The sequence below is a fragment of the Calliopsis andreniformis genome, chromosome 6, assembly GCF_051401765.1.
Source record: "Calliopsis andreniformis isolate RMS-2024a chromosome 6, iyCalAndr_principal, whole genome shotgun sequence".
NCBI classification, from domain to species: Eukaryota; Metazoa; Arthropoda; class Insecta; order Hymenoptera; family Andrenidae; genus Calliopsis; species Calliopsis andreniformis.
In genome coordinates, this window is record NC_135067.1 from 5,662,433 (window position 1) to 5,686,381 (window position 23,949).

Consider the following 23,949-nt stretch of genomic DNA (forward strand, 5'->3'; position numbering starts at 1 on the left):
GGAGAACATGATACCGAAAGAGGTATTTCCAGATCTTAGTACTTACCAATATCTAACTCGGCATTTGTCGAAATTAAAGGTAAGTATCAGGAGAACATGATACTGAAAGAGGTATTTCCAATTCTTAATACTTACCAATATGTAACTAGGCACTTGTCGAAATTAAAGGTAAGTATCAGGAGAACATGATACCGAAAGAGGTATTTCCAGATCTTAGAGCTTACCAATATGTAACTCGGCATTTGGCGAAATTGAAGGTAAGTATCAGGAGAACATAATTCCGAAAGAGGTATTTCCACATCTTAGTACTTGCCAATATGTAATTCGGCATTTGTCGAATTTAAAGGTGAGTATCAGGAGAACATGATACCCAAAGAGGTATTTCCAATTCTTAATACTTACGAATAGGTTGCTCGGAATTTGGCGAAATTAAAGGCAAGTATCAGGAGAACATGATACCGAAAGAGGTATTTCCAATTCTTAATACTTACGAATATGTTGCTCGGAATTTGGTCAAATTAATGGTAAGTATCAGGAGAATATGATACCGAAAGAGGTATTTCCAGATCTTAGTACTTACCAATATCTAACTCGGCATTTGTCGAAATTAAAGGTAAGTATCAGGAGAACAGGATACCGAAAGAGGTATCTCCAGATCTTAGTACTTACCAATATGTAACTCGGCATTTGTCGAAATTAAAGGTAAGTATCAGGAGAACATGATACCGAAAGAGGTATTTCCAGATCTTAGTACTTACCAATATGTAACTAGGCATTTGTCGAAATTAAAGGTAAGTATCAGGAGAACATGATACCGAAAGAGGTATTTCCAGATCTTAGTACTTACCAATATGTAACTCGGCATTTGGCGAAATTGAAGGTAAGTATCAGGAGAACATAATTCCGAAAGAGGTATTTCCCCATCTTAGTACTTGCCAATATGTAACTCGGCATTTGTCGAAATTAAAGGTAAGTATCAGGAGAACATGATACCGAAAGAGGTATTTCCAATTCTTAATACTTACCAATATGTAACTAGGCACTTGTCGAAATTAAAGGTAAGTATCAGGAGAACATGATACCGAAAGAGGTATTTCCAGATCTTAGTACTTACCAATATCTAACTCGGCATTTGTCGAAATTAAAGGTAAGTATCAGGAGAACATGATACCGAAAGAGGTATTTCCAGATCTTAGTACTTACCAATATGTAACTCGGCATTTGGCGAAATTGAAGGTAAGTATCAGGAGAACATAATTCCGAAAGAGGTATTTCCACATCTTAGTACTTGCCAATATGTAACTCGGCATTTGTCGAATTTAAAGGTAAGTATCAGGAGAACATGATACCGAAAGAGGTATTTCCAATTCTTAATACTTACGAATATGTTGCTCGGAATTTGGTGAAATTAAAGGTAAGTATCAGGAGAACATGATACCGAAAGAGGTATTTCCAATTCTTAATACTTACGAATATGTTGCTCGGAATTTGGCGAAATTAAAGGTAAGTATCAGGAGAACATGATACCGAAAGAGGTATTTCCAGATCTTAGTACTTACCAATACCTAACTCGGCATTTGTCGAAATTAAAGGTAAGTATCAGGAGAACATGATACCGAAAGAGGTATTTCCACATCTTAGTACTTCCCAATATGTAACTCGGCATTTGGCGATATTGAAGGTAAGTATCAGGAGAACATAATTCCGAAAGAGGTATTTCCACATCTTAGTACTTGCCAATATGTAACTCGGCATTTGTCGAAATTAAAGGTAAGTATCAGGAAAACATGATACCGAAAGAGGTATTTCCAATTCTTAATAGATACGAATATGTTGCTCGGAATTTGGCGATATTAAAGGTAAGTATCAGGAGAACATGATACCGAAAGAGGTATTTCCAGATCTTAGTACTTACCAATATGTAACTCGGCATTTGGCGAAATTGAAGGTAAGTATCAGGAGAACATAATTCCGAAAGAGGTATTTCCCCATCTTAGTACTTGCCAATATGTAACTCGGCATTTGTCGAATTTAAAGGTAAGTATCAGAAGAACATGATACCGCAAGAGGTATTTCCAGATCTTAGTACTTACCAATATCTAACTCGGCATTTGTCGAAATTAAAGGTAAGTATCAGGAGAACATGATACCGAAAGAGGTATTTCCAATTCTTAATACTTACCAATATGTAACTCGGCATTTGTCGAAATTAAAGGTAAGTATCAGGAGAACATGATACCGAAAGAGGTATTTCCAGATCTTAGTACTTACCAATATGTAACTAGGCATTTGTCGAAATTAAAGGTAAGTATCAGGAGAACATAATTCCGAAAGAGGTATTTCCCCATCTTAGTACTTGCCAATATGTAACTCGGCATTTGTCGAAATTAAAGGTAAGTATCAGGAGAACATGATACCGAAAGAGGTATTTCCAGATCTTAGTACTTCCCAATATGTAACTCGGCATTTGGCGATATTGAAGGTAAGTATCAGGAGAACATAATTCCGAAAGAGGTATTTCCCCATCTTAGTACTTGCCAATATGTAACTCGGCATTTGTCGAAATTAAAGGTAAGTATCAGGAGAACATGATACCGAAAGAGGTATTTCCAGATCTTAGTACTTACCAATATGAAACTCGGCATTTACCGAAATTAAAGGTAAGTATCAGGAGAACATGATACCGAAAGAGATATTTCCAGATCTTAGTACTTACCAATATGTAACTAGGCATTTGTCGAAATTAAAGGTAAGTATCAGGAGAACATGATACCGAAAGAGGTATTTCCAGATCTTAGTACTTACCAATATGTAACTCGGCATTTGGCAAAATTGCAGGTAAGTATCAGGAGAACATGATACCGAAAGAGGTATTTCCAGATCTTAGTACTTACCAATATCTAACTCGGCATTTGTCGAAATTAAAGGTAAGTATCAGGAGAACATGATACTGAAAGAGGTATTTCCAATTCTTAATACTTACCAATATGTAACTAGGCACTTGTCGAAATTAAAGGTAAGTATCAGGAGAACATGATACCGAAAGAGGTATTTCCAGATCTTAGTACTTACCAATATGTAACTCGGCATTTGGCGAAATTGAAGGTAAGTATCAGGAGAACATAATTCCGAAAGAGGTATTTCCACATCTTAGTACTTGCCAATATGTAACTCGGCATTTGTCGAAATTAAATGTAAGTATCAGGAAAACCGGATACCGAAAGAGGTATTTCCAATTCTTAATAGATACGAATATGTTGCTCGGAATTTGGCGAAATTAAAGGTAAGTACCAGGAGAACATGATACCGAAAGAGGTATTTCCAGATCTTAGTACTTACCAATATGTAACTCGGCATTTGGCGATATTGAAGGTAAGTATCAGGAGAACATAATTCCGAAAGAGGTATTTCCCCATCTTAGTACTTGCCAATATGTAACTCGGCATTTGTCGAAATTAAAGGTAAGTATCAGGAGAACATGATACCGAAAGAGGTATTTCCAGATCTTAGTACTTACCAATATGTAACTCGGCATTTGGCGAAATTGAAGGTAAGTATCAGGAGAACATAATTCCGAAAGAGGTATTTCCAGATCTTAGTACTTACCAATATGTAACTAGGCATTTGTCGAAATTAAAGGTAAGTATCAGGAGAACATAATTCCGAAAGAGGTATTTCCCCATCTTAGTACTTGCCAATATGTAACTCGGCATTTGTCGAAATTAAAGGTAAGTATCAGGAGAACATGATACCGAAAGAGGTATTTCCAGATCTTAGTACTTCCCAATATGTAACTCGGCATTTGGCGATATTGAAGGTAAGTATCAGGAGAACATAATTCCGAAAGAGGTATTTCCCCATCTTAGTACTTGCCAATATGTAACTCGGCATTTGTCGAAATTAAAGGTAAGTATCAGGAGAACATGATACCGAAAGAGGTATTTCCAGATCTTAGTACTTACCAATATGAAACTCGGCATTTACCGAAATTAAAGGTAAGTATCAGGAGAACATGATACCGAAAGAGATATTTCCAGATCTTAGTACTTACCAATATGTAACTAGGCATTTGTCGAAATTAAAGGTAAGTATCAGGAGAACATGATACCGAAAGAGGTATTTCCAGATCTTAGTACTTACCAATATGTAACTCGGCATTTGGCAAAATTGCAGGTAAGTATCAGGAGAACATGATACCGAAAGAGGTATTTCCAGATCTTAGTACTTACCAATATCTAACTCGGCATTTGTCGAAATTAAAGGTAAGTATCAGGAGAACATGATACTGAAAGAGGTATTTCCAATTCTTAATACTTACCAATATGTAACTAGGCACTTGTCGAAATTAAAGGTAAGTATCAGGAGAACATGATACCGAAAGAGGTATTTCCAGATCTTAGTACTTACCAATATGTAACTCGGCATTTGGCGAAATTGAAGGTAAGTATCAGGAGAACATAATTCCGAAAGAGGTATTTCCACATCTTAGTACTTGCCAATATGTAACTCGGCATTTGTCGAAATTAAAGGTAAGTATCAGGAGAACATGATACCGAAAGAGGTATTTCCAATTCTTAATACTTACGAATATGTTGCTCGGAATTTGGCGAAATTAAAGGTAAGTATCTGGAGAACGTGATACCGAAAGAGGTATCTCCAGATCTTAGTACTTACCAATATGTAACTCGGCATTTGTCGAAATTAAAGGTAAGTATCAGGAGAACATAATTCCGAAAGAGGTATTTCCCCATCTTAGTACTTGCCAATATGTAACTCGGCATTTGTCGAAATTAAAGGTAAGTATCAGGAGAACATGATACGGAAAGAGGTATTTCCAATTCTTAATACTTAGGAATATGTTGCTCGGAATTTGGCGAAATTAAAGGTAAGTATCAGGAGAACATGATACCGTAAGAGGTATTTCCAATTCTTAATACTTACGAATATGTTGCTCGGAATTTGGTCAAATTAAAGGTAAGTATCTGGAGAACATGATACTGAAAGAGATGTTTCCAATTCTTAGCACTTACTAATATGTTGCTCGGAATTTGGTGAAATTAAAGGTAAGTATCAGGAGAACATGATACCGAAAGAGGTATTTCCAATTCTTAATACTTACGAATATGTTGCTCGGAATTTGGCGAAATTAAAGGTAAGTATCTGGAGAACGTGATACCGAAAGAGGTATTTCCAGATCTTAGTACTTACCAATATGTAACTCGGCATTTGGCGAAATTGAAGGTAAGTATCAGGAGAACATAATTCCGAAAGAGGTATTTCCCCATCTTAGTATTTGCCAATATGTAACTCGGCATTTGTCGAAATTAAAGGTAAGTATCAGGAGAACATGATACCGGAAGAGGTATTTCCAATTCTTAATACTTACGAATATGTTGCTCGGAATTTGGTCAAATTAAAGGTAAGTATCTGGAGAACATGATACTGAAAGAGATATTTCCAGTTCTTAGCACTTACTAATATGGTGCTCTGCTTTTGACGAAATTACAGGAATTTATCAGGAGAACATAATACAGAAGAAGGCATCTCAAGTTCGTAATGAATGCCGCAAAGATCAGCTTTTGATTAATTACGACGGTTAGTGTTAGGCAAATATTAAGAAGCAGCATTATGTGAAAATAAGCGGTAGTTCGAACTGAGATCATATTAGAAATTATAAGGAAAGGGTAAATGACAAGTCGTATGGATTATATATGTTAATATATATTTAAAAATGACTACTTACACATGTAAAATGACAAATATACAAAGAAGGAACGTTTTGTACTGTATTATTTACCGTAATACAAATTATCAAAGGAACTGACATAGTCCTAGGGTTAGGACGGAGATACTGCCTGTGGTTAATAAAAGACAGAGATATCTGCCTGTGATCGGCACTCGGAAGAGTCTGGCGCACATTTTTAATGATGAAGTATACAAAAGTATGGTATCTAGATCTTCGCCTGGTGTACACTGATAAACAAACGGTCGAATACGCACTTCGTGTCCTATAGTTTGAATCATGGAACAGGCCGTCGTTAAACGCGCTGCCTATTAAAAGTCAAGGTAATTGGTATGACCATCTTGTTCTTGTATTCTTTTAATTGTTCAACATGTAATACATGCATTTTTCAAGTGCTGTATATTATTTAAAAAAGAATTATATATTACTTGGAACATACCTGCACGAATGGAGCTATTGATATTAAAGCCCATAAAATAACGTTAATTATTCCAATCCAAGTGACAGGATTATTCTGTATCTCGCTATTGTCATATTGGAGCAACCATACTATTCCTGCAGCTGCCCATGATATATTTACAACGGTGTAGATACACACAGCTGGCCCCAATTCGTCATTGAAATATTTCAATAGCTTTTTGAACTCACATATTTCCTACAATACAAGAAAACTTATTAATGATTTTATTCTTATTGTCTTATGGCATGCAAGAGAAAGAACTGTAAAGGAGTCAACATACCCTCATCCAATCAATGGGAGCTAATGTATGATGGAGTAATTTTCCACGCAAGAAGTACAAATGTGCCAATAAAAGTTGTCCTTGTAAACAGTAACTGGTTATAATTGTTCCTTGAACCATATCATGCCATAATGTGCACACAATCAAGAATACCTTCAATGTTATTTTTACTTGATATGGACTGTGCAGAAAATAAATTTGGAAGAAGTGCAAAATAACGTAATGCATGCTGTGTAAATAGATATCTCAAAATATAGAATACAATTCGACGCTTAAATAGTTGCACCTTGCTATGCAAACGATAAACTTAATTTGTCTGACCAAGCCTGTATGTGTACAATTACCTGTGTTCCAGCCACTGAAACACAATGCTTCCTTGGGCCATCAAAATGTTTACTGTAACTAATGTCATAATTATCCATACAACACTGAGTGCTATGAATAACCATAGTATCCGTACAAGTTTCTTCTGATTTCCACGATTTACAGGATTAGAAGAGAGAAGGAATGCTCTCTCCATTAAATTCTGTAGTTGTTCATTTTCTTTAATACGAAATAAATATACAGTATATAAATATGCTGCTAGATGCAATATACTGGGAACAAAGTAACTGAATATAATATTTCCAAAGCAAGCAATGTTTTGAATAGATTCAGCAGTGACATTTGACACAAGTTGAAGTTCCAATGGTGGTGTTTTATAGCAAAATCCTCTATCTCTCCTAAAGTAGTAATTATATCTATGAAAAACAAGCATATTGTTAATGTATAATAGTTGATAGACTTACCTGAAGCATGCCATATATTGTAAAACATATCCGATGCACATGAATATTGTAACTTGTAAAGTATGAATATTCACAAGTACACAATAACAAGAATAACGATCAGAGTCATCACTGCTAACAGATCTTAGCCCCATCACTCCTAATAATCTAAGATATGGTCTTAATATTTTATGTTTGCAATAGTGAAGTACCGCAGAAGTGCTTAATGTCTCAAAATCTGGCATTTCAGTTATTTCGCCAACCTATTCTTAAAGAAATTATGGTTAATATTCCTGTAACTCTTTATATCATAGAAGAAGCTAAGAATATATAATATTACTTCTGTACTTTGCAGTTGTAAATCTGATAACCCAGATGGTGTGGACGAATGTGTCTGATCAAAGGCTTGCTGCGGAGGATCTTTCCCATTTTTTGAATCATTATTTGAACTGCCCTGTAAAATGTACACATTATATGACTGTATTATATTCATTAAATTATTTTATTTTCCGATATAAGAACACAACAGCTTGATAAGCAAAGTTTAGTGCAATAATTATTTTAAACTAATTACATTATTTGTAATATAATTGCTATCATCCATGCAAGATGATAATAAAAAAGAATTATGCAGTCCTACAGGTTTCATGAAAAATTTTAATTTAACTATGGACTTTCAAAACCAAAATAAACAGCGATATTAGTGGCACAAACAAGATCATCACCTTGAGTCCTTATCCAAATACATATCATAACAATTCTCAAAATTCAAACTTGATACAAATACATTTGATTAATATAGAAAGCTATAATCTGTAGCTTGTAACGTGGTAAAGAAGACGTCGTTAACAAAACAAAGGATTAAATAAAATGATGCACAACTTACCATTGTCATTTTTCTCGGCGGATGGGCACAGTGGTTTTGAACTTGAAAAGAAAACATTTGTATCGGCACCTCGTGTGATTCACCCTAACGTATGAATTTCATTATATCGCTCTTTTGTGATGACACTTCACCTCTGTCAAGATATCCATATGCATCGCGTTGAAACAAATTATTTTATCCTTCCTATAGGCAATCTGTTGTACGGAACAAGTTGGGGTAGAGGAGGATTTGGAGGAGGTAATCGTTCTTAGTACTAACGCAAGAATAACAGCGTAAAAACATTATTTACTTTACAAAACAAAAGTATTTTGTTAAAAAAATCAATACAGTAATAAATATTAACGTTTCTTTTTAAACAAATTGCCCGCTGGTCTCAAAAGATGTTTGTATTCTTTCCCGTGCCTTTTGACTTGCAATTTTGCGCGACCTGTTCGTCGTTTCTGTAATGTAAGCATGTGTATCAATGTATGACAAAAAAAATAATATGAACTTTGTAATATATGTGTATACGGATAAACAAATGTGTCCATATAAAAATACGTACTTTTTCGATAACAAAAGTCATTTCTCTGTTACCACGAGAACCAGAAACTGTAGCACTATGAGCTTCTTGAGTTTTTAATCTCTCACCCAAAGCAGTCCTGGATAACATAAAAATAATTGTACAAAAAATTCACGATACTACACTGTTTTTTGACAACTACACAATAATATACGTACTTATTTTGTTTTTTCACTACCGGTTTTGCATCTTTGAATTCCACATTCTCCTTAATTTCATAAAATTGCGGCTGATTTGCAGAACCTTGATTCTTACTTTCGGTATCGTCTTCATCCGTCTCTTCGTTTTGTCTTTCATTTTTCTTTATCAATCGATATTGTTTCTTCACTTCTTTAACCCACGTCTTTTCATCTTCTGAGCTACTATCATCATGAATGAAACTTTCGTCTGAACTATTATCTGAAAATATACAAATTTAAACATTGAAATAATTTTTCAAATAAGTATAAAAATGAAATTTAGAAATATGTAATACCTTGATGATCATCATTTTCACGATCAATCTCCATTTTTTGTTGCGCTTCTTCTCTAGCTAACTGAGCCTTTAATTTCTTTGCTCTGCTTCTTTCAAGTTGAGAAATAACAGGATTTAACAACGCATATTCTTCAGAGTTTGTATCCACTTGGAAGTCTGGGTTGCTAAACAGTGCTTTGAAACGATCATCTTTGAGAAGACTGGCGGAGTTCTTTTTCTTTTTCTTTACATTCATTTCATCGTCCATTAATTTCAACGCAAGTTCTTTATTCACATTGGGCATTTTTTGTATCTATAAATATGTAAAACGAATATGTAAAAAACATTTTAGGTACTAGTTTAAAATAGCTGTTATAATAGAAAATATATACATTACCTGTACTCTACTACCACAAGTCTCCTGTATTTTTTGTTGAATTCTCTTTTTCTTATATTCTTCAAATTCGAACGGTTTCATCACATCTCGTGCCTTTCTATACAACCGAATATCCATAAAGTATCCATGCATATAAGCTCTGAGAAGATTTGTACCCTTCAGATGTGAAAGTCCTAGTTCTTCTAATTCCTTCTCTGTGACAAATTTATAATCATCATAAATAGTTTCATAATTCATTTCTTCTAATTCTTCTGTCAGATTATCCAAAAAGCTGCACCAATAAGGAGCTGGTCCAAGACTAGGGATATAATAGGTTTGCATTTTGGTATTTTCATTGGCGATTAAAATCATTCCAGTGTTAGGTACAATGCACATATCATTAAAATCATTCTGTGCTTCTATCGACGTGTATAGTTTACCCTGTAAAATATGATTCCGATTTAAGAATTTCAAGTATTCTTGTTTGTTTCTGTTACCTGGATATATATTTTCTTACATTACTCTTTTCCCATATTTTCACTATGGAAGTGTCCATAGAATAAACCATATCCATTTTTGAATGAAAGTCTATGGACTTAATTGGCAATCCGTACATATGATCTTTTATCATGAATGGTTTATTCGAACGAATGTCATATAGTAATACTTGGCCTGTTGATGTACCCACTCCAAATGTTAAACCTCCTTGGAATTTTAAACTAGTAATTGCTGGAACTGCTTCTAATCTACATAACATTAAAATAATCACTATACTTCTAGAAGAGTAAATATTTTCTTTAGTGTATTAAATTATATCACTACTTTACTTGCTATCTTCTGTAACACAATGTAGAGCACAGTCCAAAGCAGCCACTTTATTTCTCGATCGAGGGTCCCATGCTTCAATCCTTCCATCTTCAGTTCCAACAACAAGTAGGTGATGCACTGGATTTATTTCACATTTATTTATGGAAGTTGACTCTGATGAGAAAGACTGTAAAAATTGCCCTCTCTCAAGATTGATTCTATAAATATCATTACTGTAACAAATTAGATACAGGTTAGCTGAATATTACCTTAAACAATTAGAAATAAAAATAATTACGGACCTGTCTCCTACTATAAAAAGGTCACATGATGGATAATGATATGATAGGTCTCTTCCAAATCGAGGTATCCTAAGTCTATAATATTTGCCATGAGCAACATGAAATTCAATATGTCGATCGCATTGCAAAAATACCAACTGAAATATAGAGTATACTGAAATACACATGTTCAAACAGTACTGTGTATAACATTACCTATGCATATGTTTACCTTACTGTAGTCATCTGACAATATATCAAACGCAACAACTTCAGCATCAAAACATCTTTCAAATTTTAAAGACAAGTTTTTTACATCATAACATTTTACACGAGGCTTATATATTCCTGTAGCTAAAATGTATTGTCCATCTTTTGAAACTTTAATATTTGTGCTAACTGCAGGCATATCAAAGTCCTGGATGAGTTCAATCCGACGTCGTATATCTATTAAAATATGACAATTTATACACCTTTTACATATAATTCTATTCTACAAGCGACTTTTTCACTCACCGACATTCTTCTTCAATAATTTCCGTCTTTTGCGTTCAGATAACCACTGGAGAAATAAAAAAAAAAATATAAAAACGATTAATACTGGAGCGACAACCGAACAAAATTAATACAATAAACTAAGTGTTACCTCTGGCAAAGATTTCCCAGCACTTAAATTATAAATTTTTACATCATTTGGACAAGACACTTGCATTGTGACCACAGATACGACAAAACTCTAAAATCTGTCAAAACTCTCGTTCATACTGTCCGAAAATAATAACTCCAAAACTTGAAAGCACGTGCAACATCTATTATGATACAAAAATTAGGTCCCACTTATGAAAGAGGTCGCTAGTATCGCTCTACTTCCAAACATAAAAGTTTCTAGAATCATGACATTTTCATCGAAATCTGCACACAGTAAATTGTTCATCACGATTCTCCGTTTCTACAGATCAGAAAATGCCTGATAATTCTATTTCAGAACGAATGCTTCAAAATAAAAGAAGTATTATTCTCAAAATAAATCCTAGATGCTTCACAATGAAATATCACTAGATCTTAAATTCGGAAAAATGGACAATCTTAACACCAGAAAAACGCTTTAAATTAAACGATGAAATAAAGAAATGAATGAATTACTTCATCACTTTACGGAAGAAGAATACAAATAAAAACAATTCAAAAAAATTTTTTTTGAAATGTTCCTTCTTGAAACTCGATCTGAATTTTACCCTAGATTTCGATATCTCGATCTTTTAGTGAAAATTGGTACCCCTGCGCGGCAGTCAATTTCTATCTAGTAATCGAGGGTGGGGAGAACGCGATGGTGAGTTCCACGAGCTGCGCGGGGGCCAGAGAGGTGAAGAGGGCGAGGAACGAATAATCGCGGAGGGATAAGGAGGGGTGCAAGAGAAGTGTGACCGGCGTTCGGCAGCGCATATAGGTAGTCGTGAGAGGAGTCAGTCGGTGACGGGTTGTGTCTCTAGTGCGGTAGTGAACAGTTTAGTCGAGCCACTTGTGTTAAAAAATGAGCTGGCAGGATTACGTTGACAAGCAGCTGCTCGCGTCTAGGTGTGTTACCAAAGCTGCGATCGCAGGACACGATGGCAATCTCTGGGCAAAATCCGAGGGCTTCGAAGTGAGTAGTCGTCGTACCCGAGCCGACAAAGGCCTCGGGACCTAGCTGTTACCGCTATTACTGGCCGACAAGAGGGAAAGTGCGCCTGTGAACGGTCGCCGAAAAGGCTTCGAGACGCATCGTGTGCCTCCTCGCGTTCCTCGCCTACCCTACGTCCTCTTTCTTTGTTGATCGCCGCGGTCGCCAGTCGGCTCGACCATCGAACATCTTTCTCCATTCTCATCCACACGCATATGTAATACATCGAATACAGCAATCCATCCAGGACCTCGTCCGTCTCGAGCGATCGAGCCCACGAGATGACTAATCGGCATCTCCCCCGACACGTCCGGCTGAAACGCCGACGAGTCTCACGGCCGCCGAGCATGATCGGTTTTCATTGTCAAAATACGCCACGCCACGTAGCCATTCCCCTGCGTGCTTTTTGAAAACAGTATGAAAGCTAGATACCCATCCAGCTCCTCGAAAACGTCGCAAACGCTCCGCGTGTTAACGCGGACCGGCATGATCGTGCCTCGTGCTACCTACGCCGGTTAGACGGGAAAGCATCGCAGGGCCTACGAAGTTTAGGTATATTCGTATCTCTCGAGCGACTGGCTCGAGTCGTATTTCTCGAGGAGTCCTCGATCCACCGCCCAAATGCGTCCGCAGGACCGGCCATCGTCGATCCAGCCCACGAATTGTCCCTACCCGGCTGAGGAGATTATGTCGGCGCGATAGGATCTACAGATTCCTTCGTTCAGTACTTTTTCGAGTGACGAACCCTGTTCGACCGAGAAAGGTCTCGCGCGACAGGGTGTGGCTATTTTCGCCACGCAGAAAAGTTTGCCTGGTCGAACTTGAATGGTTTTCGACAAAGTTTAACATGGCTGCCTGCCGGGCACGTTGCCTGGACGTCCCTGGCTCATGGAAATGGTGGCTCCTATTCATCGGTGGGACCGGTGCGTTCGTAAAACTCGCGATCCTGTGACTCGATGGGCGAAAATTTGTTGGAAATCGTGGATTTCTTTGGGAAGCATGACTCATCCCTCTGCCGTACCGCCTCTTCGCTTTTGTATAGAAAAGGACGCTAGGCGTGCATAGGTGCGACGCGTGAATTTCGCGATCGTTAGGTTAAATTTTGTCGCGATTATAACGCACCGTAGACACCGAAAGCGAGAGCGAGGAAAATCGTGCAGCGTATGGCGATAATATCGAACGAGATCCCTGAATGTCGATAATTCGATGAGTCAGCAGGCTCGGCAATCGATTCGAGGCACGGTTTGTGTTTTGGCAATCGTCGACCGTTCAACGGTGAAATTATTTAAAATTGTAAAATCGACAGTTCTAGAAGGGCTCCTGGGTCGATCGCCGCGCCATCCGCATTGCAATTCTAAAAGCTTTTGCGAATCGTGTCGGTAAATCCTCACGCTGCCGCGTGATAGCCAAAGGAGGCGAGGAACGAATCGCGAAATAGCAACTTTGTCCGTCACACGAATTTCTCAACTTCCATCCTACGTTCTAAGACCTCAAATTTCTTAACCGCCCATATTTTAAGCCTCTTCACGCCTACGGTCAGTTTTCGCGAATTAGGAAAGCTTAGAATAACTCGACCGTGAATCGTTGACGATGCAATCCGTTCCGACGTCTAAAGATAGCTGCGGAACGCGATTTTCGGTTACGCTCCATTGGATAAATGTCAAATAGACTCGGTTGCCATGTCACGGAGGGAGGGGATGCCACGCAAGGGACGAAAGTCGGGTGTAGTTACGAGGTGAACTGTTCTTCCAACGGTGCTCGAGGAAAGCTTTTATGCAGACGGTGAAACGTAGAGATAAAGGTTGCCAGCTGCAGCGTGGCCTCGCGCGCCGTGTCGTGTCGTGTCGCGCCGCGCGCACACTTTCCGGTTACGAATGCCAAAATGGCGATGCCGGCCGGCCGGTCGGTGGGCCGCCTGTTAGGCCAGCAACCTTCCACAGTGACGTGATTCGAATCGCGAAACGGGTGCCTGGGCGCCCAGACGAATCGAGAAAAGAGAAAACAGTTCATTTCGTTGCGTCCTTCGTCTCTAATATCTTCTTTTTCTCTCTAATATTATGTCCTCGGACGCATGAATCACAGAGCAACAATTTTGCTTCTCGAACCTCCCTGCGGTATAGACGCGCTATTCTATAATTGGGCGAGGCTTTTTCCAAAAATACCGCGTTTCTCGACATTTTCCACCAACCAATATCATTCTGCCATGTATCTGTGCTTGGAAAGTAAAACGACTTAGGTCACGTATTTCTATTTTTGAGATATCGACGTTCCAAATTTTGAATCATATGAATGTTGTCTTATAGGCATATACTTTGTTATATTCCCAATCTTTCGTAGATACAGCTGTTATAATTAGTCTGCGTATGATGGAACTACAGATTTTCCGTTAAGGCAAGCATTCAAATTTGTTAAATGTGACTCATATCGTTTTACTTAACAGCCACAGCTATTAATAACGAATTTAAATTTGTGCCATTAGTTTTGTAATGTGGGCTCATTATTGAGCATAGATGAGGGATCAGCTGCACCGGTGTCTGATTCATAGTCATCGTCAGGACTGCGCTTAGCTTGTTGTTATGCTGATAAACTCGCGTCAAGTAGACATTGACATCGTTCTTTCTCGTTTCACCTTGACGAGTTTTCTCGGTCTACTCGGAAAGCTGTGCAGACTATCGACTCTCAGCGGCGGTAGGACACATGCACGTAGGTGTTCGTTCAGTTCGTTAACGCGATTCAATGCGAGATCGTTTAAAGCGACCTTGAACCGTGATAAACGTGCCGGATTACGAGCCGTGTGGACGCGTATCCCTTCGTCGATCTTTCCTGTTGCTACTTGCAGATATGTTCTGCGTTCTGCATATTGCTATATTATAGAGTACTCTTAACAAGTATTTCCTATTGTCATCGTGTCTGATCTTCGGTATTTTTCTCGAATAGAAATTGGAATTGAAATACATATTACGAGTCAGAAAAAAAAGAATCAAGTAGGAATCTTCTTTTCGAGATTTTAACTCGCGAAAGCTATCAATGACCTCGCAAGTTAAGTCCTGGTCTTTTTTGTCTGTCCTCTGTTCGACCGTTACTTCGTAGAAAGTAGGTCTCGGTGTGCTATCTTTGCAAGGATTCGTTTCAATCGCGGCTCTGTCGTAATCGACCAAGAATCATAGCAAGATTCCGTGTTTTTCCCCTCTCCGAGTATGTAATCGCCCAGCTAGACGTCGCTGCGGTTGACTGCGTCAGACACTCGAAACGGCTGACGCTTTAAGGACTTTTTACGCGCAAGGTTCCTCCTCTAACTAGTCAACTTGTTATTGAGAACGACGCGTATGGACACTTGCCCATACCCGGCTCGACAGGAACATTTTTCCTAGATTGCCTTTATCTCTGCTAGTATCGCGGACCTTATTAAAACCGAGATAGCCAACAGTGGACGCGAGCACGAAAAATGCGATAATCTCGTCGATAATCGTCGCAGTAGGATTTATATATCAAACTTTCGAAAAATCAGTCTCGTACAAGGTCGTTGGGGTAGGGACCAAACCGAGGCACCATCCCTAAGCTCCTCTCCCCCTTTTAGAGACCCACAGGCGGATCTCGAGGGTGGTCTGGATAGTAGGAGGATTATCCTCCCAAAGTGCAAAGACCGAGGAAGAACGACCGCGTTTCCGTGAAACAAACGCGCACGTACTCTCGATGTTTGCCAGTTCACGCTCTACTAATCTTCATTTTCCTCTTTCGTTCTCGTAGTCCGTTTACGTGAAAGCGAACGCGTGACGATTTCTGTGTGCAGGTAAGTAAAGAGGAGCTGGCGAAGTTGGTCCAGGGATTCGACGAGCAGGACCTCCTGACGTCGTCGGGCGTCACCTTGGCGGGCAACAGGTACATTTACTTGTCCGGCACGGATCGAGTGATAAGGGCAAAGCTCGGCAAGGTCGGCGTACACTGCATGAAGACGACGCAAGCCGTGGTCGTCTCCCTCTACGAAGACCCTATACAGCCACAGCAAGCAGCGTCAGTCGTTGAAAAACTCGGCGACTACCTCGTGTCCTGCGGCTATTAGGTTGGTATATGCGTAGAGCGTAATGAGAAGCTTTGAAGCGCAAGGACGTTGACGGTGCCATGGATGAGAGGTGTAGTCGGCGGTAAAGAAAATTCGGAGTTGTAAATTACCTGAGTTGATAAAGGTCGTTTCCTCTTGAGGGGTCGGCCCAGCAGGGGTCCATGGTCTCAGTGTCGCATGTACAGAACGTACAACAGGAATTAATTTAACCCATCAAAGACCAACGTTGCGTTAATGCGACATTTCATTGGCAATGTTTCTTCAGTTATTTTATATAGCATTCTGTATTTTTAAGAATACTTTGTTACGAATAAACTACTATTGGAAGATTGTATTTCTTGCTTTTAAATTTTCGAATTAAATATATTTTTTTTGTAAGTTCTAAACGAATTTTCTGTTCTTTCCTATGTAATTTTGTAATAAATAAATAATTTTATGCGTTGACCCTGCATTATTTTACTGCTTGGTCCATAGCGGGTTACTTGTGTCTGTTATTGTAAGACAAAATGACATAAGTAGCATTTTCAAAAAATTGGGTTTATGACTTAGTGAAGTCAACAGAAAATAGGATTTGTATTTGTAATAAAAGCAAATTGAATTGAAGGAAGTCTTTTCTTAATGAATGAGGTTACACTCAAATATAAATCTATAATAAAATTAAAAATGTTGAAAGTCAATAAACTAGTCTCTAAAATAGAAATGTGATTTATGTCGTTTTGTTCTACAATCACAGATTGAACCTAACAGTGAGTAAGGCCCTGCTTCCATTTACGGCCCTGTATATTTTATGATTCCGAATTTTCTCTACCGTTGATTATACAGACTTACTCGTTATAGTCTCGCAACTCGCCTTATAGATTGAGCTTACAGAGCGTAACAGATATGTTCCTAAAATTAATTTGTGTTCCATGATTCGTATTTGTTTTATCAGAGATGAAACTGAAGAAAAACGGGAAGATCTCTAAAAGGAAAAGAAAAGTGGTGCAGATAACGACGAGCTTATACCGAGTAAATACTGTATCTTTGGCTGTAAGGCAGTACGACATAAGTTATACTTTGAACAGATTGAAGTTTATGACTTGATTCAGGTATGAAAGATAGAATTTGTAGTTTCTAGTAGAATGAGAATGTGTTCAAGGAGCTTTGTGCGTTGAAGGCAAGAATATGATAAAATCTATCTTGATGAAAAATTCATGTTCAAAACGTGAAACATTAGTATCTTGAAAATGAAAATATGTGACTTATGTTGTTATGCCTTATAAATAGATTGTGGATGTTTATGCATATTAATAGTTTTATAAATATTAGATTATTTTATAAGTAATATAAATACTATTTTTTTTTTAAAGATGAAGTAGAACAACTTATTTAGAATAATTTACTAGACATATGTAACCATCAATTATCTATATATTTTCTATTAGTTTCTGAAATAGTTTCTTATCTCTTTAATTTGTTCTTTTTCTTGTTCACTTATAATTTATATGAATGTTTAACTATTAGCATTTTGTAGAATTATTTGCTTTATTTATATCATCAATCGTATGGGTTAGTTTAACGAAATCTAAATAGGGATATATGTATTTTATTCTTAATACTTTATTTTCGATGTTTCGTATATTTTCGTATACTATGTGTATTCTGTTATCTTCTTTGAAATTTAAATTTCCTATAAATGCATAAGCATTCGTAGTCAACTTACAAACGTGGATATAAAATAGACCTATCACTTTATGAAAGTTCATGTCACTGAAACATCAACATAGTAAAAAATAAAGCCATTTATCTCGATCGGGATATTGATAAATTTCATAAACAGAAACCTATTATAATGTCCCTGCATTAGTAGAAAGAGCTTAAAAGGCATTAACCTCTTCAAAGATATCGATACACATAAACCTTTCAGTAGCCAAATTGCTTAACTGCACAAAATAATACATCAGAATTTCACATCATTTACAAACATCGTTTTTTAAATTTAAGATCAAAGTGGAGGAACAACAAGTGCATTAAATGTTAATCAGTTTGACTTTCTGACAACCTTATACATACATGCACATTTAGTTTCCTTAAGTCCAAGTATTGTTAACCAAGATATTCCAATGTATCAATATTTGTTACGCAACTCTTGAACAAGAAAATAAGAAATCTTGCAAATCCATTAAACGATGAAAGTAGAATAAACAAACAAATTAGATCATCTTTTTTCATATTAAATACATTCGTTTATGAAGAGGTTAAAGTTAAAGGAATAAACTAAAGATAAGTTAACTCACTAAGCGATTAAAAATGTTTTCTCTTTCACTGTTTCATCATCGCAGTTAGTTTCAATCCTTACCACCAACGGCGTTGCAATCATATTTCACTTCGAATCGGTGACATAAGGGGCCTACTGAGGCCCCCGACCGTGAGACAGAAAAATTGCATTGGATGCTAGGTCTATGCTATATCCGTCGATTATCCTCGATTCTTTGTTTCCTTTTCGCGACTCGACTTTCAAGAAGCAAGCGATTCAATCGAATCGAGGCGTATCGTGCGTACAAATCATCGCGAATAGCCGACTAGATAAAAGAATACTTGGTGCTTGAACACAGATGCATCGTCAATTCGACCAACGATTGGCCTGAAAGAAGTGGTAGATCCAAAAACCTTTAAGGGGAGGGAGGTAAAAATGTCTAAAATACATAGCTATATATTCTAACATTCTCTACACGAATTGGAATTAGTTTGTAATTTATATTTTAATATTTCTCTTTAATACTATAATTTAAATAATTTATTGTATATCTAACACATTTTTCAAAATGTAGTATTTTTTTTAGATGTTATTACTTTTGAGGGGGATGAAATCGTCACTTATTGGCCTTTCTTTGGATTCGCTACTCCGCGTATCGCCAACCATAGATAATATTACTAGCAATGCATCTGCGTGTTTAGACGCTAGGTATTTTTTGGCCGCATGAGTGAGTCACTCGTGCATAATTTCCACCGACCACTTCTTTGGCCCGATATATCGACTCGGCGCGGTGACTAATCGCGCGATACGCTCGCGCGTTCGCAGCGAGCAAATATTTTTCTTCGATGACCGAGACAAGACAAGAGCGCATTGCCTTTTATCCGATTTTTCTCGTTTCATCTCATCGTATTTTATCTCCCCCCCTCTGATATTTATTTATCTGAAGTAGGTGTGCACAAGTTCGCGATGCTAACGCTTAGAACGCGCTATAATGTCTCTAAATGGTCATGTAGTGAAATCATTGAATATCTCATATAGTTTACGATTTTATCTGACGCTTGGAGCACCTGGAACTCGAACTAGTCTGAAATAAAATTAGCAAACGTATGACTATCGAAACTGTACACTGTGTATAACACTTCGCCATGATGTTGCGAAATTGCATACAAAGTTTACTACGAACTTGCAATCAAGTTACACGATAGAAAAACAGCATACATATGTGATAAAATGTGAACAATTAATATTTGTACTTCCACTTTTATTAGAGAATATATTTAATAAAATAATGACTGAATAATTTATTACTATTTGCAAGTTGACAAAAAATGTTAAAAAATAAACTATGAAACAGTTTGATAGATAAAAAAGAAATTGTAATATTTATTACACATATAGTACATTCAGAGTAAAAAAGCCTTTTTGTCTTCTTCGGTTAATCTAACATGTTAATGGCGAAAATTGCAAGTAAAGTGAGCACTAACAGTGCTCACTTAGGTCAAATGACTAATCATACGGAGAATAAAACGAAAAATTAACTGTGGTTTCAAATATAGACGTATAACGTGAACTTTAGTGATATATTCAATGAATTATAAAACGTATTCACCTAGAGACAGATAAGATTAATCAGATTGTTCTTAAGAAAAATATTTGCTACTTACAAACGTCTCGTAATTTTTAACAGACAATGAAACACTCTTTACCGAAATTCCTCCTTTTTATGGACTTTCCACTAAAGCTACGTAACGATTTTAATTTCCACCTTATAAATTTCTTATATATGGCGAATTCGAAAATATTAACGAAAGTGTGTATACCTACCTCACTTATTTATTAATTTCACAACACTTAAGAGCTGCATCCTTACGATTGCACGCACGAGGAAATTAACGCGGCCCGTGTTCCGTTTTTTCTGTTTCAGTAACCTCTGGGACCCAACACAAATATCTAATATTAATATTAAACGATACGATCGATTATTTTAATGAACAGCGAATGGAATGCGTCATGCCGCACGAGTCGCGCCGGAACTGCCGCAAGCTTGCCGCGCGACACTCGATGAGAAGCAACAACACCACCGCAACAACAGCCACAGTAACAGCTATCGTACTCCAGTCGTCGTTCTCTCCTCTTCGATATTGACGCGACAATCTGGGAACAAGCCCACGTGCGATCCTCGCGGTTCATGAAAAAGCACGCGAGCCACGGGGCCGGCGCGGGGCGGATTTTCGAGCCGCGCGCGCGGAACTGTGCGCGAGCCGACGACCGCTCGCTTCTTTGTTCTCGCTTCGACGCAGCGCCTGTATCTTTCTTTTTTCGTTAGCGCGTCGTGAATCAGAAGCCCCATTCGGCGAGAAGTCTAATTTCAATAAACGATTCGACTTTTTTCCGCGCGTTGAGAGGAAAGGAAAAGCGAGAGAGAAGAGAAAAAAAAAAGAGGAAGAAAAACGCAGAAGAAGCTACGCGCGATCTACGCTTGTAAGGCTACGTGACGTCACACGTTCCTTCATTCCGCGAGCGGTCGAGCGAGGGCGTTGATTCGTCGATGGAGAGGCAACCACACAAACATGCATTAAACATAAGAAATAACAATAATAAATAATAGTAAACTATTGCGTTAGGTTTACGGTCTTTTGTAGAGCACGAGCGGATGCGAGAGAGGGAGAGAAAGGGAGAAAGAAAGTAAGGGTGAAAGACAGCGAGCGAGAGAGCGTGCGAGAGAGAGAGAGAGAGAACGAGAACGAGAGCAAGAGAGAATGAGAGTCAAAGACAGAAAGGGCGTAAGAGGAAGCGAGTGGTTCGTGAAGTAACCGGCGAGTTTTTGAGAGAGGGAGCGAGTGAGCGAGCGGCCGAGGGTGAGAGGGGGAGGCAAGACGCGAGGAAAAGAAGCGTAGAGAAGAACGAGAAAGCGATCGGAACGCGAGAGAGAAAAGCGTCGATTTTTGTTCGAGAGTCGAACACCACGGCTAGAGGGATCGAGAAGCGCGGAAGGAGGAGGCAAGAGGAGGAGGCGGTGTCTGAAGGTGTGCGAGAGAGCGCGGTAAATGAATAACGCAGAGCAACAAAGCGCAAAAGAGAGAGGATGGCCGAGAAGGCGAACGCGCGCGCGCGCGAGCGCGGTTTTTTGATGGCAGCGCGACGACGACGGACGAAGACGGTTTGACACGGTGACGGCGACGGCGACGACACGGCGACGACAGCGGACCAACGATATAAAGCGGAGCAGGCGAGCGTGCGGCAGCGGGTGAAACGGCACGGATTGGCCGCAGTCCTGGCCGCCTCCCCCAGAAATCGATACAGTCCTTTTAGCTATTTACTGTCTTTACTATTGCTATGTGTAAGAAGAATAAAACAAAACGACGAACGATGTGTCATAATTGCTAAGACTTTTATCGATGAGAGGGAGAAATACGAAAATGGTAAGGGCGTGATAAGAGGAATGAGTCGCAAGGCGTACATCAGAATGGTATACATAAATCTATATATGAATATATAGATATATATATATTATATATAAATATGACATACGCGAGCGCGCGCGACATGCATACAGAGGAACACACACGCAACACACACACACGATCGCGTAAATTGAGGGACTATGTACACGGCGTTCTTCCTCAATTTTGGCGGGAGTTCCTTCTTTTTCAAATCTGTTTCGTTTCGCCTGCCTATGTCTTTTTTTTCTTCTAATCTCTGTCTGTACTGTCTATTTCTATGCAACTCCCTACGATTTTTTATCATCCTGTAGGTGAGGATTGTTAGCCTAGCGGCATCGTGTTTTTCGTCACCAATACATTCGCACAAGTTAGAAAACGCGTCAGGCCGCCCATATTTAGAAGAATCTTTGTTCGCGCTGTGTGGATGGTTCTCCTTCGATTTGCGCCGGGGCCCTCGTAACACGTACCAACATACAGAGAGGCAGCCACAGTCATACCTACACGTACACACACACACGATACCGCTACCACTTATATTACTATGATACTACTGCTACTACTATTACTATAACTGGTTGCTTGTCGATTCGTCTGGCGCCAAGCAGCAACCCAAACTACTATGTAACGATTTTTATTGATAACAAAGAAAAGGAATAAACATTGAAATAATAATTGTAATTAAAGGTGACTCCCAGGCGTTGTCCAAGTATATCTGCATCGGTGTCGATCTTTTAGGGGCTTGTCCTTCGATACGAGAGAAAGACTGATATATATATATATATATATATCGATCGTTTCCTTCCGTTTTTCTCGTTCGGCCGTCGAGACCGACGGCGATGACACGCGTTCTCTCGCCATCTATCGTGCGAGCACAGTAGGAAGGAAAGTGAGAAAGAGAAAGGGAGGAGAACGAAAAGGTCGGGAGCAACGCGACACGCAAGAACAGTTTATACGCGAGAGACTTCTACCTCTTGAACGCGGAGAGGAGGCCAGTGGGTGAGCCTCCCGGGAGGGAAGGATAGGGGAGTAAAGAGCTAGCGAGCGAGCGAGCGAGACAGAGAGAAAGAACGAAAGAGAGGTACTTGTGTCGGTGAAAATATTAGGTATATGACATTGTAAAGCTGATATGGTTGATATCTTCCTCTTAAGGTTCTTTTGCATACGTCGATAAAAGTTTTGAAACCGTAGCAAGATTAATGTTTAAGAGAACAATAAATTTGTATAAAGCGGTGTAAACAAGGCGTTTTTTGCTTTTCATTTGAATATTGCACGCTGCTCACCGAGAGCCAACCGTTCGTAGATAGAGATCGTGAAAATTCCTCGCTGTTATCCGCCGGAAGTCGCGGTCGTGTCGAATCTCTGATAAAACGCGACACGTCTCTTCCGTTCGTGGACGCGATTAAACCGCGACTTGTCGTTTTTCGGCCCTTCGAACTTTATCGTTTTCCTCGTTCACGTGGCTTGCTATCGTGGCCGTTTATTTTTGGCCATTTCTTTTCAGCCCATTGAAGCGTGCTTGGTAACCTTTTCTAACGAATGCTCAGTGTCCCATTTTCGAATCACCGAACGACTCGATTCTTGTTTACGATACGTAACGTCGCCTATACGTTTCTGTGATAAATCAGGAGAAAGAAGTGGTTTGGTTCACCGAATCGATGTGCATGCAGCATTCACACACATACACAGAGAGGCATGCACACATGCACAATTATATACGGTGCCGTCTGCAATTTATTTTATAAACTTTCATTTAGTTTATTGGTAGATTAAAACGTCAAATAAAATTCTTTACAAAATTATGGAGGAAATTCACATAAAAATCGCTCTCGTTTATTCGCACCGATTCCATTCCTAAAAATTGTTATCCTCTAAAGCTCGCGAACGAAACGTTCCACTTGTCCTCGTATTTTCTCTATCGATCAATCTCTCGCGTC

At 38.6% G+C, this 23,949-nt stretch overlaps 3 protein-coding genes across 5 annotated transcripts; 1 reads left to right on the forward strand and 2 right to left on the reverse strand.

Moving 5' to 3' along the window:
- Positions 1–5,709: 5,709 nt before the first annotated feature.
- Positions 5,710–8,274, reverse strand: LOC143180524 (uncharacterized). The gene is made up of 7 exons (XM_076380310.1): positions 8,137–8,274; positions 7,591–7,704; positions 7,272–7,513; positions 6,828–7,205; positions 6,484–6,664; positions 6,183–6,398; positions 5,710–6,051 (listed from the first exon to the last, which is right to left on the reverse strand). The coding sequence occupies exons 1-7, from the start codon at positions 8,191–8,193 to the stop codon at positions 5,812–5,814; spliced, it is 1,428 nt and encodes a 475-aa protein (XP_076236425.1). The 5' UTR covers positions 8,194–8,274; the 3' UTR covers positions 5,710–5,811.
- Positions 8,275–8,401: 127 nt separating this feature from the next.
- Positions 8,402–20,501, reverse strand: LOC143180523 (nucleolar protein 10-like). Of its 2 annotated transcripts, none has more exons than XM_076380308.1 (11): positions 20,397–20,501; positions 11,133–11,178; positions 10,849–11,063; positions 10,638–10,774; positions 10,356–10,568; positions 10,046–10,274; positions 9,550–9,969; positions 9,174–9,465; positions 8,857–9,097; positions 8,681–8,777; positions 8,402–8,576 (listed from the first exon to the last, which is right to left on the reverse strand). In XM_076380308.1, exons 3-11 carry the CDS (start codon positions 11,023–11,025, stop codon positions 8,475–8,477), a joined length of 1,908 nt encoding a protein of 635 aa, XP_076236423.1. In that variant the 5' UTR covers positions 11,026–11,063; positions 11,133–11,178; positions 20,397–20,501; the 3' UTR covers positions 8,402–8,474. The 2 variants fall into 2 exon arrangements, with proteins under 2 accessions (XP_076236423.1, XP_076236422.1); XM_076380307.1 differs by lacking the exon at positions 20,397–20,501 and adding an exon at positions 11,263–11,416.
- Positions 12,017–22,703, forward strand: Chic (profilin chickadee). Of its 2 annotated transcripts, XM_076380311.1 has the most exons (3): positions 12,018–12,258; positions 16,067–16,336; positions 20,497–22,703. In XM_076380311.1, the coding sequence occupies exons 1-2, from the start codon at positions 12,148–12,150 to the stop codon at positions 16,334–16,336; spliced, it is 381 nt and encodes a 126-aa protein (XP_076236426.1). In that variant the 5' UTR covers positions 12,018–12,147; the 3' UTR covers positions 20,497–22,703. The 2 variants fall into 2 exon arrangements, with proteins under 2 accessions (XP_076236427.1, XP_076236426.1); XM_076380312.1 differs by lacking the exon at positions 20,497–22,703 and having other exon boundaries at positions 12,017–12,258; positions 16,067–16,780.
- The last annotated feature ends 1,246 nt before the right edge of the window (positions 22,704–23,949 follow it).